Genomic DNA, 21,358 nt, shown 5'->3' on the forward strand with positions numbered 1-21,358 from the left:
TCAAAATTTTGTGGCCCTTTTTGGACATTTAAGCTTGCCAACCAAAATGTTGATTAGGATTAAAGTTCAAATTTTGGCGGAAGAGGTACTTAAAGGAATGTAACGACCATTATGTAAGTGGATCTTATTTTGGGAGTAGTCTCTTTTTTTTGATTGATATTGCGCCCACTAGTCATTATAGTGGGTCATCGTATAACTTTTGGACCAGTATGCCCGGAAGCATGGACTCGTCCGCTTTAAACAGCACCACAACGAACAGCATCGATTGATCAGTTCGAGAGTTATCGTGCTCTCCAGCCACTGCATATGGTGCCATAGTGGTTTTTAACATCTTTTGGGACGTTTTCTCAAGAAGTATAGACTTGCCTCTGAAAAAGTTTTTACCATCGTAATTGAGGCAGCGAATACAAACTGCTTTAACAAAAATCAAAGTGATCCGAGAGCAGGTCTTAAATAAATAAACTTTTTCGAAATTTTGTGTGGGAGGAACCCGCACCTGATCTATATCTGGTAGATATATTAGGATGTGTAAAATATGGACCAAATCGGTCACTCCCTTCAAGAGTTATCCTGCGCACAATTTTTCCTAACATTTTTGAACTTTTGTGGGGGAGGTACCTGAAGGAGTGGACTGATATGGCTTATCTTCGAAATTAAACTCATTTTGGATAGAATATTACGAAGGCCAAATTTTGGACCGAATCGGCAAATCCGTTCGAGAGTTATCTTGCGCTCCAACCACTACACGTGGTGTCATAGAAGTTTTTTTTTTGCACCTTTCAGGCTATTTTCTCAGGATGTGTGGATGAAACTTGAACCGTTATATGAGGGACAGTGAATACAAGTTGTTACAAAAAAATCAAAGCGATTTGAGAGCAGGTCCTAAACTGAACTTTTCCGAAATTTTGTGTGGGAGGTACCAGGAGGAGTGGACCCATATATCCCAACTTCGAACTTAAACTAAGTTGAAACAAAATAGTACGAAAGCCAAATTTTTGACCAAATCGGTTGATCCGTTCGAGAGTTATCGTGCGCACCAGCCAGCCAGACCGACGGACAGACGGACGGACATGGCTATATCAACTCAAAATATATTTTGAAAACATCCACGATTTTTTTACTTCAAATGTATTTTGAAAAATCCATGTTTTGTGCTTCAAAATTTATTTTGAAAAATCCTTGTTTTATGCTTCAAAATTTATTTTGAAAAATCCATATTTTGTGCTTCAAAATACATTTTGAAAAATCCAATTTGTGCTTCAAAATATATTAAGAAAAATCCACATTTTGTGCTTCAAATCCACATTTTGTACTTCAAAATATATTTGAAAAAACCAGGTTTTATGCTTCAAAATATATTTGGAAAATCAACGTTTTGTGCTTCAAAATAAATTTTGAAAAATCGACGTTTTGTGCTTCAAAATATATTTTGAAAAATCCATGTTTTGTGCTTCAAAATATATTTTAAAAAATTCATGTTTTGTGCTTCAACATATTGTGAAAAATCCTCGTTTTGTGCTTGAAAATTTATTTTGAAAAATTCATTTTTGTGCTTCAAAATATATTACGAAAAATCCAATTTTTGCTTCAAAATATATTAAGAAAAATCCAAATTTTGCTTCAAAATATATTAAGAAAAATCCACGTTGTATGCTTCAAAATATATTTCAAAAATTCACGTTTTGTACTTCAAAATATAGTTTGAAAACATCCACTATTTGTTATCTCAAAATATATTTAAAAAAATCACGATTTTCACTTCAAAATATATCATGAAAAATTCAAGTTTTGTACTTCAAAATTTATTTTGAATAATCCACATAATCTCGCTTCAAAATTCATTTTGAAAAATCCATGTTTTGTGCTTCAAAATTTATTTTGAAAAATCCATGTTTTGTGCTTCAAAATATATTACGAAAAATCCAATTTTTGCTTCAAAATATATTAAGAAAAATCCACGTTGTATGCTTCAAAATATATTTGAAAAATTCACGTTTTGTGCTTCAAAATATAGTTTGAAAACATCCACCATTTGTTATCTCAAAATATATTTAAAAAAATCACGATTTTCACTTCAAAATATATCATGAAAAATTCACGTTTTGTACTTCAAAATATATTTTGAATAATCAACATTTCTCGCTTCAAAATTCATTTTGAAAAATCCATGTTTTGTGCTATAAAATATATTTTGAAAAATCCATGTTTTGTGCTTCAAAATATATTTTAAAAAATCCATGTTTTGTGCTTGAAAACATATTTTGAAAATTCCATATTTTGTGCTTCAAAATGTATCTGAAAAATCCATGTTTTGTGCTTCAAAATTTATTTTGAAAAATCCATGTTTTGTGTTTCAATATATATTTTGAAAAATCCAGGTTTTGTGCTTCAAAATATATTTAAAAAAATCCAGGTTTTGTGGTTCAAGATATATTTCAAAATATATTTTGATAAATCCATGTTTTTTGGTTCAAATAAATATTTTGAAAAATCTGCATTTTGAGCTTCAAAATATATTTTGAAAAATCCATGTTTTCTGCTTTAAAATATATTTCCAAAAATCCACGTTTACCAGGTCTCAATATTATTTTGAAGAACCCACGTCTTTTGTGCTGCTATTACTTCAAAATGCATTTTGAATTACAACTATTTTTAAAAACCCATGTTTGCTGTCCTTTTGTTGTACTTCAAATTACATTTTTAAAAAAAATCTATGTTCAAACCTGTGTTGAGGGATTCACGTTTCAATACTATTTTGAAAAATCCCCTATTATGGTCTCAATTTTTTTTTGCTCTGATAATAAGTTGTTGTTCTTAAATTATCATTAATGTTTATTTAAATTTTGTCGCGTTGTTTCAAAAAAACTTGTGCACAGCAATTTAGTTGTGCAATAGCCGAACACGACAACCATTCATGATTGCCTAAAATGCTAATAAGTATTCAATTTAATATTGAATGAAAAATAGGTTAATTAGATATTGTTAAAATTTCCCCAAAACCTCTGGTGACTAAAATCAATGAAATTTTAAAACACTTTACACTGCTTTGGAAACATATTTCAATTTGAAACTTTGTTGTTGTTGTTGGAGCCATCATAATCGGCATTTACATTTGCCTGACATTCAAATGAAAACTGAAACAGGTGTTGTGTGTTTTGTTATTGAGCGCTTCATTGCACCTTAATTATCCGTTTCGAAAAAAATGTTAATCAAGCATTTAAACAAAGAAAGCAAAAATCATTCTAAAAGGGGGAATAAAAACTGTTGGCTGTTGTTTATGATTTGGGTCTTCTTTTTGCTTTGTCCTTTGTTTTGATTGTCAGGGCCAATAAATGTTCCCAATGAACCATGTGTCAATCACTTAATCATTCAACTAGTCATCATTTTAAAATGGATGATTTGGAAAAAAGAAAATAAAGTGTGATTTTATTTGAAACTTGCAACAATATGATTTAACATTTCTATCTATCTATCATTGATAGAAAACACCTGTTAGGAGTGATGGAAGTTAAAAGGGCAAGAACAAAATGTCCATGGTACAACTGGGCACTCAAGCAAAATTAGAAATACATATTCAACCATCAAAAAAAAAATTAAAATTAGAAACTATTGAAATTTGTCTATTTAACCTTTTTGGCGCCATGTTTAAAAGAAAAAAAAAAAAAAACATCCCTAATGCGCTAATAAAATTTTAAAGTATTTAACGTGACTTATTACAATTTGAATATCAATAAAATTGCTGATAATTTTGTCATTAGCTATAAATTAAAGCTTGTTAAGATGACACATTATCCCCTACATAAAACAAAAAGACAAAAATATTTATGAGCGGAAGTCGCCTATAATGTTTGCTAGTGGTGGATGTTGATGATGACAACGATGCCCTATATAATGGCTTTCGATCAAATTGAAAGCCAGCGTATGCATTTTAGTATTATCTCTCTCCGTGTTATGTTACTTTTTATTACATTGCATACCAAAATATTGAATATATATTTCGACATCTACAAATATGCGTGTGTTCAATTTATAGATTGTCTGCTGTTTGTTTTTCTTTTCAATTTTGTATTTTATTGATATCAATTGCTTGTCAATCATTATTAAGTAATTTCCATTTGAGTCTATGCACTGCTACCCTTTTAAATAGAACCGACAGACATACATTTTTACATACACATTATACTCGACATTTTTTTTTCAATTTTTATTGAATTTATTTATTTTTTGTTTTTGTCATTTAAAATCATGAATCTTCATTTGCATTTCATTATGTGTACAATATCACTCAAATGTATTTTTATGGACGAAATTTAAACAGAAATTATTACGAAATATTTGAAAATAAAAAAAAGGAATTTTTAAATAAGAAAAAATTTACACAAAAACATTTTGAAGAACATATTTGTTCCATTAAAATGGGATTTTTTCTTTGACAATAAATATTCAGTAATTTTGAAATATAGTTTCAATACAACAACAAGAATATAACATTTCAAACTTTTGATCCAAGAACAAATTTTAGTAAATAGATCCATGTACAAATGGCCATACACTGATAAGGTGTATGCATCAGCTACATAACACCAAATGACAGCAGGAAGCATACCCGAGATTGGAACTTCGGCATTCTGCGATTTGTCTCAGATATTGTTGGAACATATTCGCCAAATGGAGATTCTTTTAGTAAAGGTATCTTTCTGTCGACGACTTCAATTTAAATAGCGGATAGTTAGATATTTTTAGAAAAGAAAACGGAGAATATATCTTTTTATTTGCTAATACGACCCGATTTCAATTTTCCGTGGAAAAAAGTTGATATAAGGAAAAATTTGTGCATAGCATAGTCGCATGATGTCAAAAACTATTTTCAAAATTCAAAATCCATGTGGTGACAATGATTAAAAATATTTTGAAAAATCCACGTACTGACTGGTAATGATTAAATTGTTTTTTGACAATGAATAAAATTAAAAAATCTACGTTTTCATGCTGACAATGATTACAAATATTTTGAAAAATCCACGCGCTGAAAATGATTAAAAAATATTTTAAAAAATCCACGTCCGGACAATGATTAAAAAATATTTTGAAAAATCCACCTGCTGATAATGATTAAAAATATGTTGAAAAATCCACCTGCTGATAATGATTAAAAATATTTTGAAAAATCCACGTGCTAACAACGATTAAAAAATATTTTGAAAAATCAAAAATCATATTTTGAAAAACCTGACAATGAATAAAAAATTTAAAAAAAAACCATGTCCGGACAATGATTGAAAAATATTTTGAAAAATCCTCGTTCTGACAATGATTAAAAAATATTTTGAAAATTTCACGTCCGGACAATGATTGAAAAATATTTTGACAAATTCAGAAACTATCAAATTATTTTTTTTTTTTTTGAAAAATCTACTTGCTGACAGTGATTAAAAAATATTTTGAAAAGTCCTCGTTCTGACAATGATTAAACAATATTTCGAAAAATCCGCGTACTGACAATGATTAAAAAATATTTTGAAAAATCCACGTCCGGACAATGATTAAAAAATATTTTGAAAAATCCACCTGCTGATAATGATTAAAAATATGTTGAAAAATCAACGTGCTAGCAAAGATTAAAAATATTTTGAAAAATCCACGTGGTGACAATATTAAAAAACGTTTTGAAAAAATCCAAATGCTGACCATGATTAAAAATATTTTGAAAAATAGACGTGCTGACAATGATTAAAAAATATTTCGCTGACAATGATAAAAAAAATATTCTCAAAAATCCACGTACAGACCATGATTAACAAATATTCTGAAAAATATACCTGCTGACAATGATTAAAAAATATTTTGGAAAATCCACGTGCTGACAATTGAAAAACTAGCGTGCTGACAATGATTAAACAATATTTTGAAAAATCCACGCGCTAACAACGATTAAAAAATATTTTGAATAATCAAAAATCATATTTTGAGAACCCTGACAATGAATAAAAAATTTAAAAAATCCACGTCCGGACAATGATTTAAAAATATTTTGAAAAATCCTCGTTTTGACAATGCTTAAAAAATATTTTGAAAAATTCACGTCCGGATAATGATTGAAAAATATTTTGACAAATTCAAAAATTATCAAATTAATTTTTTTTTTTGAAAAATCTACGTGCTGACAGTGATTAAAAAATATTTTGAAAAGTCCTCGTTCTGACAATGATTGAAAAATATTTTGAAAATTCCACGTCCTGGCAAAGATTGAAAAATATTTTGAAAAATCCACGTCCGGACAATGATTAAAAAATATTTTGAAAAATCCACGTGCTGAGAATGATTTGAAAAAAAAAAATAACGTCCGGACAATGATTAAAAATATTTTGATAAATCCACGTGCAGACAATGATTAAACAATATTTCGAAAAATCCGCGTGCTGACAATGATTAAAAATATTTTGAAAAATCCACGTCCTGAAAATGAATAAATAATTTTAGAAAATCCACGTGTTGACAATGATTAAAAAATATTTTGAAATATCCACGTGCTGACAATAAATAAGAAATATTTTCAAAAATCCACGTCCGGACAATGATTAAAAATAATTTGAAAAATCCACGTCCGGACAATGATTAAAAATATTTTGAAAAAACCACGGCCTGACAATGTATAAAAAATTAAAAAAATCCACGTGCTGACAATGATTAAAAAATATTTGGAAAAATCCACGTCCGGACAATGATTAAACATCATTTTGAAAAATCCCAGTGCTGAAAATGATTTAAAAATATTTTGAAAAACCCACGTCCGGACAATGATAAAAAAATATTTGGAAAAATCCACGTCCAGACAATGATTGAAAAATATTTTGAAAAATTCAAGTGCTGACAATTATAAAAAAATATTTTTAAAAATCCAGCTGTGAGAATGATTAAAAAATATTTTGAAAAATCCACGAGCTGACAATGATTGAAAAATATTTTGAAAAATCCACGTGCTAACACTGATTAAAAAATATTTTGAAAAATCCCGGTGCTGAAAATGATTAAAAAATATTTTGAATAATCCACGAGCAAACAATGATTAAAAATATTTTGAAAAATCCACGTCCGGACAATTACATATGAGATTGAAACTTCAACAATAACAATACAAACATTAAAAAATATTTTGAAAAAGTCCATGTTTTCTATGCTGACAATGATTAAAAAAATATATCGAAATATCCACGTTTCATTTTTTTTTAAATTTCCGCGTATTCTATGCTGAAAAAATATTTGGAAAATCCCCGTTAAAATAATTAAAAATTGATGATGTTTCCAAAACTATTTCGAAAATCAACGCCTCGAAGCTATTTTAAAAACCCACGTTAAAAAAAATTGAAAATTGAAGATGTTTCCAAGCCCATTTTGAAAATAAGAGTTTCAAACCCTCTTTTTTGAAACAAAAATGACAATGGTCTTTAAAAAATATTCTTAAAGGGCCGCAATTTTTTTGTAATTATTTTTCAAAAGCCTGGATTTTTTAAATTTAATTTTTAATTTTTCGAGTATTCAATTTTTCTAAAAATTATTTTTATCCAAACCTATTTTGAAAATCAGCGTTTCAAAACCTATTTTGAAAACACACGTTTCAAAACATATAACACATAATATATACTTTAAGTCGTCCAAAGAGACTGGAGGACAGTCATGTTTTCTATGCTGACAACGGTTAAAAAATATATCGAAGTATCCACCATTCAATTTTTTTTTTAAATCGACTTATTCTCTTCTGCGAAAATATTTGGAAAATCCACGTTAAAAAAATTAAAAATTGAAGATGTTTCCAAACCTATTAGCCTATTTTGAAGACCCACGTTAAAAAATGAAAATTAAAAATGTTTCCAAACCCATTTTTAAAATCAGAGTTTCAAGCCCACTTTTTAACTAAAAATGTCAATGGTCTTTAAAAATTATTTTTAAAGGGCCGGAATTTTTTAATAAATATTTTTCAAAAGCGCGGATTTTTTAAATTTAATTTTTAATTTTTCGAGTATTAAATTTTTCTAAAAATTATTTTTAACCAAACCTATTTTGAAAATAAGCGTTTCAAATCCTATTTTGAAAACCCACGTTTCAAAACATATAACACATAATATATACTTTAAGTCGTCCAATGAGACTGGAGAACAGTCTTCATAATTATTAATTTTCTGTCGCCCATAGAAATTTCTTAAGACATCCTGTTACTTATCCACTCGCCGTACAGAGATAATGGAGATTAATTTTAGTCATCTTAGAGACTTCTTTTAAGACATTGTACATTCACCTTTAATTTTGTCTTTCAGTTGTCTATTGAGACTTCTTTTGAGTCATCTGTAAGTCACCTCTTTTGTGTAAGGTATATTTATACTGTCAGTTTTTAAAGTAAGGAGGGTATATAATCTCTTGCTGTAGCTTTCATATAAACGTTGCAAAAATGGTTTCAGTTATATTGAAGGATCAAGTTACCGATAGAAAAAGCTGATTTTTACAATGTCGTCTTCTAAGTTTGTAACAAACTTCCAAGATAAAAGTACTTCTAAAGGACTACATGCATATGTATATACCCATTCATAACATATTTAAATTGCTGCATATATTCCATCTGATCCCTTAAGGTCAAACAATTTCAAATATTCAATTACTTCAACAAAATAAACATACAAATAAACAAAAATTCCTAACAATGTGTAAACATAAATGACTATAAAAACAATGAATCATGTTAGCAGCTACACTAGACCCCTAAATTTGCTGGCACCTACTAAAAATATAATGTAACTCCAAAAAAAATATTGAAAAAATTAGATAAATATAAACATTTCTTTAACACTCTCTCACGTTGAGAAATCCATCATAGATTCAACTATAGAAAAAAAGATTTTCAATTCAAAACAATAAAACAAGAACAAAGGAAAGCGAAAACGCCCAGGCACGCACGCATCAATAATCAACATAAATTTTAATTGATATCGTTCATGAAATATAATAAAAAACAAGGGAAATATTTTATTATTGTTATTCGAAATGGTGGCGATGATGATGATGAACTCAATCAAACGAATGGAGGCCACTGTATAAATTGGGAAAATTTATGTAGCAGCCCCACTCATCAATGAATGAGGCTTTCTTCTTCAATCACTTTGCTTTCTATCAAAAAAAGTGGAAATAAAACAGCATAAATTGGATGATGTTTATGTAAACACAACGAAGAAAAAGTGGTCAGAATAAAAAGAAAAGCCAGCCAGCCAGCAGGCAAAGGAAATTGGAGTGATATGTCTGCAACCTAATAACAGGAGTAGTGCGGCCGGCAGCAGCAACAATCGAGCTAAATTTCCTTAACAGAGGCCCATTGGCTTTTCGCTTTCTTTCATTGCCCCCAAAACAACAAGTGGCCGTTTGTGCAGTTTGTGCTGTGAGTACTTGGCGCCATTGCAACCCATATTTCAATCAGGAACTTTATGGCCACTACTAAAACACCACTTGGTCATATTACTTCATTTCATATATTTGTTTTTAACATGCTGTTGATTTTATGAGTGAAAAATGTTTTTAATTTGTAGTTGGGGAAAGTGTGAGGGAGGAGGGAAGATTTCTTGGTTGTTATTTAAATTGCAAGGAATTATAATTTAATTTAACATTTTATTACACCATTTCATGATATTGTTTATAAAATTAGTTAGGACGTAATATCGTTGCATGGTGGGAAAAAGCAGAGGGCCGTAATCTAAACAAACCTAGGTGGGTCCATAAAAATAACAATTTTATGCTTTAATAAACAACAGTTGGTAGGCAATTTTGTTACAAATAATAAACAAATTAATTGCAACATAAAAATATTTTATTTCTCAAAAAAAAAAATTAAATAAACTATTTCACTTTAAATTATGGGCCATAGCACGTGGCAGGTGATGTGGAATTGTTTAATAAAATTTGAATTTTTTTTAGGAAGTAATGAAACTAAAGAAAAAAATAAAATAAATTATTCAATATGGCTGTTAAGAATTTTCTTCAAAATTAAATTTATTTTTTCATAAATTTTAATAAGCTATTATGGAAATATAACATGGTCCACATTTTTTACAAAATTATTTTTCAACAAAAAAAAAACTTTTTACTAGTTGTGAATTCTTTAATAAAGTTTTAAAAATTATTGTTTCATGGGCGTGAGTTTTTAACAATTTTTTAACGGCTGAGAAATTTAAAAATAAATAGTTTTCAAATAAATATTTATCAAGTCCTTGATTTGTTAAATTATTATTCACTGGGTATTAATCAACTATCAATAGCCTTAATTTTTTAAATCATATTTATGGGTTGTATTTTTAAAAATTATTTTTAAAAGGCCTATGTTTCAAAAAGAAGAGAGACAAATAAATAAATATAATACAGTGTCTTGATTGTTTTTCAAGGAGGAAGATTCAAAAACCTATTTTTTAAGGAAGTTTACTAAACTGTTTTGAATGGTTTACATTTTTTAAAACGTTTGAATTTTTTAAAAACCCAATTTTTTTAAAAATTATTTCATACAGGCATGGATTAAAAGAAATCAATGGACTGGATTTAAAATAAAAATGTCAATGGTCTTTAAAAGTATTCCTAACGGGTCTGTATATTTTAATAATTATTTTTAAAAGTCCTGATTTTTTAAATGTTATTTTTAATTTTTTGAGTATTCAATTTTTCTAAAAATTATTTGTAGAAGGCGAGGATTTTTTTTAATTATTTGTCGATATCGTGAATTTTTACCAAATAATTTTTCGTGGATTCAATTTTTTAAACATTTTTAGTCGAAAGCGTGGATTGTTACACTAATAATTTTTCATGATTTCGAGTTTTTCATTTATTAAATTTTTTTTAATTATTTGACGAAGGCGACGATTTTAAAACTAATAATTTTTCATAAATTCGAATTTTTTCTCGAAGGCGTGAAATTATACCCAAATAATTTTTTCTAAGTTTGAATTTTTTAAAAATTGTTTGTCGAGGGCTTGGAATTTTACACAAATATTTTTTCATGGATTCGAATTTTTTAAAACTTATTTTTCGAACGCGTGGCTTTTTACACAAATAATTTTAATGAATTCGGATTTTTTAAAACTATTTGTCGAAGGCGTGGGTTTTTACACAAACAATTTTTCATGAATTAATTTTTTTTTTAATTATTTGACGAAAGCGTGGATTTTGAAACTAATAAGTTTTCATAGATTCGAATTTTTTAAAAATTATTTCCCGAGGGCGTGAAATTTTACACAAATAATTTTTTATAGTTTCGAATTGTTTAAAAATTGTTTGTCGAGGGCGTGGAATTTTACACAAATAATTTTTCAAGGATTGGAATTTTTCGTATTAGAATTTTTCATGGATTCAATTTTTTTTAATTATTTTTTTGATTTTAAATCATAAAAAAATCTGGAAGGATTCGAATTTTTCATGATTTTTTTTTAAAAATATTTTTTGAAGGGGGTGGATTTTTACACAAATAATTTTTCATGGATTCGAATTTTTGAAAAATTAGTTTTCGATGATTTTTTTGGATTTTTACGCAATTTTTTTATGGATTCGAATTGTTTTAAGAATTATTTTTCGAAGGCGTGGATTTTTTTAAACATTATTTTTGGAAGGCGTGGATTTTTGCACGAAAAAAGAAAACGGCTCACATTTTTCCAAAATTATTTTTCAAATGCATGAATTTAAAAAGGTAATTTTTAACTGCCCCCAAATTTATCAAAGTTTGAAAAAAATAAGTATTTAAAAACTAGTTTTCAAAGGGGTAGATTTGGATTTTTACACAAATAATTATTTTTCAAATGCATGAATTTAAAAAGGTAATTTGTAACTTTTTAATAATACAATTCAAAATCCCCAAATTTTTATTCAAAGGCGTGGATTAAAAAAAATATTTTTTCAAAATCCAGATTTTTTAAAATTATTTTTTCAGTGGCACAGATTAATTCAAAGACCCCAATTTTTTTTTCAAGTGGCCCAATTTTTAATTAATTTTTTTTAAAGTCCTTGATTTTTAAACAAGTTTTCTAGAGCACGAAATTTTTCAAAGTAAATTCTTCAATGGTACTAATTTTTTTCAAAGAATATTTTTAATTTTAATTTTTTTTAGTCCTAAAATATATTTACCTGTTTTGATTTGATTGATATTTCATAATTTTATATTCAAGAGACCTGATTTTGTTTAAAACAATTTTTTTTAGCTTTGATTTGATATTTTTAGTTATTTTTCAAAAAAAAAAAATGAAGTGTGTTCTTAAGAAACAAATTTTCAAGTGGCTAATTATTAAATTTTTTTAAAGGCATAGATTTTTAAAAATTTATGTTTTCTAGAGCCCGAATTTTTTCAAAATTAATTTTTCAGTGGTACAGAAATTTTAAAGAATATTTTTCCCGGTAAGGATTTTTTACAAAATTGTTTCTTACAGTGCCTTAGTTTTTTTTAATAAATTTCAAAGCATAGATTTCCAAAAAATAATTTTTAAATACATTTTTTTAAAATGTTATGCAAAGGAATTTTTTTTTATTTTTTAAATAATTTTTCCTGTTTAGATTTGATATTTCATAAATTCAAGAGCCCTGATTTTTTTAAAACTATTTTTTCTGCTTTGATTTGACAATTTTAGTTATTTTTCAAAAAAATAGTAATAATAACAAATTAGTTTTAGCTCAAAACGGCATCTGAAGCTGTTGCCTTTTTCATTAAATTTTATCCCTGAAGATGGTTGACGATGTCAACCGAAATATTGGAATAAAAGTTTGAAAACAAAAAAACAACATTTTTTACTGACCTTAAGCCGAAAAAACATCAAACAAAAATTAACCACCAACAGATCAACAATAAACACCAAGAAAAAATTAAAAAAATAGATTTCATGTGCCTATATTTTTAAATATTTGATTCATGTTTAATATTTTTAAAAATGTGGATTGTCAAATATTATTTTTAAAAACAATTTTTCAATTAATTTTTTAAGATTGCGCTTCAAGAATTAAAAAAAAAACATTTTTTTAATTTTTTTTTTCAAATGGATTCTATAAAAAGAATTTTAGAGAGTTTATTTTTTTAAATATTTTTAATTGGGTTTTACAACATATTTTTCAATGAAGTGGATTTTTGAAATTAAAAATCAATTTCAAGCCTGCATTTTTGTACCATTTTTTAAGGTCGTGGATTTTTTACCAAAATTAAATTAATATTTTTTAAAAGGCGTGGATTTCTTAAAAATCATTCTTTACTTCATGGACATTTAACATAATTTCCCATTCATTTTATTTTTTGTTTTCATCGTTATTAATGTTATTAACAAATGTTCCCTAAAAATTTGTTGCAAAACAGTTGTAGAGTATTATTAATGAAAAGTGATTGGCAAATAATCGAACAAATGTCCCCAGCACTTTCCTCCATTGGTCCTTCTAGATATTTACCCCATGCAGAGGGTTATTGAAAAGCAAAAATGGTGAGATACCCTTTTTTGCAGGAAACTTTACATGGCCATTTAGAGCACAAATTTTGTTGAAGTGTTAAAAAAAATGTTCATTAAATATATAAAATACTACCACCAACTAACAAATTGCTGAAACAAACAAATAAGCAAAGTTGTTTGGTCTTGAGAACTTTTCCCCTGCTAAACATATGTATATACTAACAATGATTCACATACATATGTATATGCATAAAGAAATGTACATATATCAATGGTCACTCAATATGTGACCTGTATTCTTTAATAGGGTTATGCAAAAAGTTTTTCTCTCATAATTTGTTTAAATATAAATATGGTTAGAGGGAAAAATATTGAATATTGCCGAAGCCGTAATATTTGTTATTTATTTCATTTGTTTTACGTATAAATATTTTTTTGCTTTTCTAATTTTTAATATCTTCTTTGCCAACCCTTTTCTCTTGTCTATTTATCTTCTCCTATAAGTTTGGTGAACGAACGTCTGAACATTTGTATTGGACACAGGAAACCTTACAACTATAATAATGACAATATTAGCACATAAAATGCATATGTTATGTTGCTGGTAAATGGAAATGAAAAGAACAAAAAAAAATGGACTAAGCAACGTATTGTAGATTATAGAAAAAAAAATGAAGAAAATAATAAAATAAAGAAGAACAAGAAAGAACCCAGAAACTTGCACAAATATGTATTCCATAATACCACTTAAGGGTCAAGCGAAAGTTCATTGAATACCAAGTAAAAATGGTGTTAAAAGCGGGCGGAGTGAAGTGCTTTAAAACAAGTAAAAACGTATTAGTCCGATTTGCCGACAGAGCTGTCCTCTCAGCTTGTTTGAAGCTTTCCCCTAAAATTATGTCTTCATGGGGTTTTCAAAATTGTGTGGCCTTTCCTGGAAGCATGAGCTTGCCGACAGAAATAAAGAACATTTGGGGATTTTATCTTAGTGACAGTGAAGGTTCCAAATAAATACCTTCTTTTTACAAATAGATACATTTTTGAACTTATACTGTGGAGGTATCTGAAGGAATGGATATATTCCCTTTTGGAAGTTATCATAACCAGTCAACAACCGAAAAATCTCTACGACAAATAAAGTTTCACTCGGTCTAGCAAAGGTAGACGGCTAATACCTCCTAGACGACGAATTTTACTATCGGAATGGTACTTCTACATCTTTTCGATACACCTTCGGAGGACTCTCCCTCATGATATCCAAAGCATCAACTACGTGTTTCTGTTTAAAAAAGGATCTTTAATTATTTTGTCCTAATTAAATATTTAACTTAAATATTGAACCAATTTTTAATTTTCATATTTGTTGTTTCACTAATTAAATTCTCAATAGGTCTTAATTCAAATTCAAATAAATTGGATATTGTATATTTTAAATAAACCTGCACTATAATTATGAATTAATTTCTTGTTTTGTATGTATTCAATAAATAAATAAATAAAAAAAAAAAAATAAATAAATAAATAAATAAATAAATAAATAAATAAATAAAATAAAATAACATAACATAAAATAAAATAAAATAAAATAAAATAAAATAAAATAAAATAAAATAAAATAAAATAAAATAAAAATAAAATAAAATAAAATAAAATAAAATAAAATAAAATAAAATAAAATAAAATAAAATAAAATAAAATAAAATAAAATAAAATAAAATAAAATAAAATAAAATGAAATAAAATAAAATAAAATGGGTACCCTTTTTTAGTAATTTTGTATTTTTCCCTGAAGTGTTATCTAAAAATAAATCGACAAAACCTTTTGATTGGTGGACCCTATACATTGTTATGTCTCAAAGAGCGAGCGCTCCTCGTTCGATTTTCTTATAATTTTATATATTTAATTAACAAAAATTATTTTTTTCTTATATTTTTGTAATTAATTTAGTAGATGATCATTGCCTTAATAATTAAAACGAAAAAAATATCCGAAATATAGTTTAGTAGAGCTGCCAGATTTTTTATATTTCATACTATGCCAACGGAAATGTTTCACTTTGTTTGACTCCCAGATCTGCTATAGTAAAACCCCTAGATCTTCTATAAAAAGACCTCCAGATCTTGTATAAGTTGACCTCCAGGTCTTCTATAAGAAGACCTCCAGATCAACCATAAGAAGGCCTCCATGTCTACCATAGGAAAACTTCCAGATCATGTATAACAATTCCTGCAGATTTTCTAAAATAAGTCGTCCAGATTTTCTATAAGATGGCCCCCACGTCTTGTGCAAGATGTCTTCGGGTCCTTCTATAGGAAGACATTCAGGTGTTCTATAAGAAGTCCTTCAGATCTGCTATAAGAAAACATAAAGGTTTTCTATAAGAAGTCCTCCAGTTTTTCCATAAGAAGACCCTAGGTCTTCTATAAGAAGCTTTCAATGTTCTAAAAGAAGAACTCCAAATATTCTAAAAGTAGACCTCCAGATTTTCTATAAAAAACCTTCATGTCTTCTATAAGTAGATCTCCTGGTCTTCAATAAGAAGACCTTATGCTTTTCTATAAGAGGGGCCCCTGCTCTTCTATGAGAAGACCATCTGTTTTTTATAAAAAGGTCTCTGCTCCTCCTCCTCCTGAAGATCCCCCTGCCCTTCTACGAGAAGACCCTCTGCCCTTCTATGAGAAAACGACCTGATCTTCTATGAGAAGACGTCCTGCTCTTCTATGAGACGACCTCCTGCTCTTCTATAGTAAGATCTCCTACTTTTCTATAAGAAGACATCCTGCCTTTTTATGAGAAGACATCTTGCCCTTCTATGAGAGGACCTTCTACTCTTCTATGAAAAGTCGTCTTGCTCTTCTATCAGAAGACCTCTTCCTTTTCTATAAGAAGACCCCTTCCTCTTCTGCAAGGACTACTGGTCTTCTATAAATACATTCATTTAAATACATTCTATGGCATAGTGTCCAAAAACCACTTTTCCAAACAAATTGTTAAAAAATTAATTTTAATATACATACATATATAAAATTAGAAAAATATATTTTTCAGATCAAAAACAAAGAAGAAGCACCGAAAGGGAAAAATAAATTAATACATAAATAAATAAACAAATAAATAAATCAAGCCTAAGTTTTAGATATTTCCACTCGGTGAGCCTGTACTAAATTTAAATGAGAGGTGTTTACGCCTGGAAAGTTTTTGCGGATTCTGAAACTACAATGTTTGTAGATGAGAAAAATAAAAAAAAAATCGGCGGAGGGCTTTTCAATTAATTCGCGGTCAAAGTTAACATTTTGAGATTTTTTTAAGTTGTTGTAGTGAAAATTCTCTATAAGACTGGCTTTTATGACATTTTCGTACGTTTTACCGTTTTTGAGATGTAGAGATTCAGGGACAATGCACCGACTGTATCGTTTCAAAATCGTCAAACCTTAAAAAAACTCTTAAAAAGCCCTGTGGCGATTTTTTTATTTTTCTCATCTCAGAACAGTGTAAGCTCCTTTCATTTAAAGTTGGTTATGGCGTACCGTGTTTAGTCTAATGCCTACATTTTGAATTTTTATTAATTACATTTCTCATTTTTTTCTCATTACAGATGCCAAATTATAGCAAATAACATTTGTGAAAAAACTACCAGCAACCTCCACAAAATTAAATACCACTCAATAGCTATTCAATATTGAAAACAGATAGAAAAATACGAACATTATTCGAAAGCCGACAACGAAATTTTTATATTGCTTTTTTTTTTAACAACAAAGCTAAGCAGCAGAATAAAAAAAAAATAAATTTACCACCATTAAGACTTAACATAATTAAAGAAAGTCCATCCTAATCCTCGTACCACCCCGAAAGACGACGACACCAACAAACTCCAGTCAAGATGTTGTTCAATTGTGCGATACTGCTTTTATGTGCCATTTTATTGCTACAAGGTAAGTCAGTATAATAAAAATCTTACAACAATAACAAGACAACAACAAAAAATTACAAAAAATAATATGAATACGAAGAATAAGCAAATGCACAACAACAATGCCATTCTGTATACTTAATTAGTTTAATTAAAAATTTGTTCCCTTAATAAATTTTGAACCATTTGGTAATGTCTTGTCTTTTTGTTTTTGGTTTGCCTAGGAATTTCATTTCATTTCAGTCTTGTTTGTCACACAGAGCAAGAGAAACATTTTTATTTCCTATTTTAATGTTTGATGTCTGATGTTTCTTATAGCAGTCATTCATTGTCTATCTCTCTATGTATGTATGTGCGTAGTAAAATTTTACTTTAAATGTGACATTTATGAAGTTCTGGGAAACAGAGGCGTAGGGGCGTTTGGGATGGAAAAGTGGTCCCAGCAATTAATGAAACCAAAATATAGATCATTCTTTGAGACATAAATTTGTTTTAACACGCTTGATTTGAAAAAAAAGAAATATTTTGGCAACCAAGCTTCCTTCCACCCACGCCATTGCCGCCTGAATTTATTGGCAAAATACCTAGAATCTTTTCATTTGGTCTCAGGCCCAGTTTGTTGCCCCACGTTTCTCATCTTGTTATTTTTGTTGTTGTTGCTGCTGTTATGATTGTGCCACATTCCCTGAACAATAATAATTTTACAGATAAATTAAATGGCATTTGATGAATGCCGATGTGACAGATACATATACCCAATTCAAAGCATATCATCCATCCATATACTAGCCTACCAACCAACCAACCACTTCATGGAAATACTCTGCCATTGATGGCAAAAATAAAGTTGACACGCAAAGTCATTTAAAAAGATAAAATGTTATTGGCTATGATATGAATGAAATTATGAATTTTATGAATGTTTTGCAAGTGTTCTATGAATGTGAGTGCCTTTGTGTGCCTGTGATTATCTGCCTGTGTGTGTTTGTCTGTATGGGAAATTAATGTCATCAGAAAGCAATTACTTAACACCAACAATTGACAGGATAATTCACTGTACGGTTGATCTTTTTGTTGAAGTTTTATTTGTAGTCTTTCATAAAAATTGCTGAGAAATTGTTTTTGTTTAAGTTAATTTATTCATGGAATTTATTGCAACTATATGTACAGTGGCTCATAGTAGGATAATGAAATTGTGAAATAAAATCAAATGATGGTGATAGACATTATTCTCTATAAAGTTATTTGACATAGGCTAAGGGGTCTGATTCATTGCCTTTTGGTAAGGACGACGTCCCCAGCATTATTTTTAGACCCTACACTACAATGTGGAAAGGGTATTGTAAGTTTGTTTTTTTTTTCGAAAATTAATGAAACACCGCGAAGTATTCGTCGTAGACCCCTCATGTGGTATACCAAAATTTATATCTCAACGAGATAAAGCGATTTTGTTATGTGTGTTCGTCCATTAAAAATTTGTAATCAAACTCCAGGCCGTAATTATGGACAAATGGTCACGAAATTTGGTATGGAGGTCTCGTTCCCACCGAAAAGGGAACGATTAGGGCTGAAATGAACCAAACGCAAAATTTTTAACAGATTTTGTAGCGGTTCTGTAGGTCGCAATGATGGTCTGATCGACGCGAGTTTGCGACAAAGAAGAATTTAACTGGACCAAAACTATTGTGTAAAAATTGGTAAAATTGTTTGTATAATGACTATATCTTTATTCCTGGAAGATACATATGTTCCACTCGCGTAAGTTAATTTTAGAATAGGACGCAAATTTTGCTGATGCCAATTATGCTGATGTAGTTTAACCATATTCACGCACTTAAAGTTTAATACTGACAACATTTTGCACGAGGTAAGAGTTTTGGTTCACCAAGACGCTAATAATTTTTGACAATGGATCGGATAGTATTTAGCGGGTGAATTTTACCATTGAGGAAAGTTATCAGAAAAATTCATTTTTGGTCCAAATTTTGAATTAGTATATTCATTAATGTGGCTAAAGCTTTCAAAATACGGGAGGTAGGTTATATGGGAGCTAAATCAAAATGTTCTCCGCAGGAATGTTTTATATTGCCAACGAAGACTATATACGAAATTTTTTAAATACCGAAAATTAGGCGGCACCTTTCTTTAGGGGCTATATCAAAACTTGGGAAATTTCTGGGGAAAACTTTTGTAGCCCCAAAAAACTAAATACCAAATATTTCAGTCATTTTGGTGTGATAATTAAGTCAAATCCTTAAAAATGCCGGGAAGTACCGTTCTATGGGGCCTATATCAAAACGTGGACCTATACTGACAAATTTCTGGAAGAAAGTTTTGTAGTTCAAAAGAAGACTTAATACCAATTTTCCGCCATCTCGGTGTGATAACAAGGCTAAAACTTTTAAAATACCGAAAATCGAGAGGTGTCGTTCTATGCGGTCTATAGCAAAACGTGGACCTATTCTGACAAATTTCTGTTTAATTGTTTTCTATCCTCAAAGAAAACTTAATACGACTTTTCAGTCATTTCGGTGTGATAACGAAGCTAAAACTATTAAAATAGTGAAAATCGGGAGCTACCGTTCTATGGACCTGTAGTGAAAAATTTTGTTGGTAGGAAGTTGTGTAGCCCCAAAGAAGACTAAATGCCAAATGTAAGCCATTTTGGACGGTAATGAGGCCAACACATTAAAGATACGAAAAATCGAGAGTTACCTTTCTATGAGGGCTATATCAAAACGTAGACCTGTAGTGGGATTCTGTAACTCTCTACCGATGGAATTAACGACAAATGTCGATAGTTAGCGATATTTGTCGGTAGGTGCTATTCTGTACACAAATTCAACCGATTTTTATGTCGGTAATTATCGAAAATCATCGGTCAGTTACCGACGAAAAAAAAGGAGTCGTTAAGTCTACCGACATAAAAGAATTTTCATATTTTAAACAAAAAAAAATCAATAAAAATCAAAATTTTAAGAAATGATTTTGGAATATATATTATGTCAAATAAAAAGGTAAGCTGAGATATATTTTTCTTTACGCATAAAAAAGAAAATTCTGCGACATATGTTGGACACTTTCAGTCTAATTAATAGGAAGCGTATGACACTTTACGAATTGGAAATGGATACTTTTTATAAAATAATGGATGAAATTGGGGGTCATTTGGAAACCTCCAGAATTGCGGGAAAAATCTCGGAAAAAATAATAACTATTTTCAGTACGAAAAAAATATTTTTAAGGATATATTCCGTAACAGTTGTAATGTAATTCTGAAATAACAGATCAATATACACAATCATGGTATAAGTAAAGAGGTAGATTTAAATGAAAAAAATCTATAGAACCCTAGTTTTTCCTAAATTCATAAAACTTCAAAATTAGTAAACAAAAAGGCAACAAGTGTGTTTACAAAATACCAATTTTGAGCATTTTATAAAAAAACGCGAAACATGTGGATATGATAAAATGTTTGTTTCAATAATAAGCTGAAGGATTTCTTCCATACAAATGCTTTAAAAACAATTTTGAAAATCATTGAATTCGATTGTTTTTAAAATTGTTGGCATATCATTCAAACATCACACACACATACAAAGATTGTGTATATTGTTTTGACGTTTTAGGAACAGTCGAAAGAAAAAAATTAAATTGACAGGAAGCTTTAGCTAACCTTTATTATTAAACCATGTACACAATTTTAATATTCCTGTTCAAAATATACATATTAAATGTTGGGATTCTACATTTTCCGTTTCACTCTATACCTCTCCACATCAGAAAAATTCTAAAAAATTTGTCGAATATTACACCATGTTTACATTAGAACTTGCTGGGTTATGAGAATTTATACGTATATCCAATGGATTTGACAATGAAAATAACATTCATAGTTTCAACTACGATTTTTAATTTGTAGGTTGAATTTTTCTACATCATTTTATATACAATAGTCATTTAAATAATTTCATTAGAAACTTGCATTATGTTAACTTTGAATGA

The 21,358-nt window shown here is 28.8% G+C and overlaps 1 protein-coding gene across 2 annotated transcripts in view; it reads left to right on the forward strand.

The window, feature by feature from the left end:
• Positions 1–21,358, forward strand: part of beat-IIIc (beaten path IIIc) — a 370,410-nt gene that overhangs the window by 49,447 nt on the left and 299,605 nt on the right. For both annotated transcript variants that reach the window (XM_073970397.1, XM_073970398.1), the window contains exon 2: positions 17,036–17,375. In XM_073970397.1, the coding sequence (XP_073826498.1) occupies positions 17,324–17,375 (52 nt within the window). In that variant the 5' untranslated portion in view covers positions 17,036–17,323. The remainder of the gene's footprint in view (positions 1–17,035; positions 17,376–21,358) is intronic.

This window comes from Musca autumnalis, unplaced genomic scaffold (assembly GCF_047663935.1).
Source record: "Musca autumnalis isolate F117 unplaced genomic scaffold, ASM4766393v1 scaffold_2, whole genome shotgun sequence".
Taxonomy (NCBI): domain Eukaryota; kingdom Metazoa; phylum Arthropoda; class Insecta; order Diptera; family Muscidae; genus Musca; species Musca autumnalis.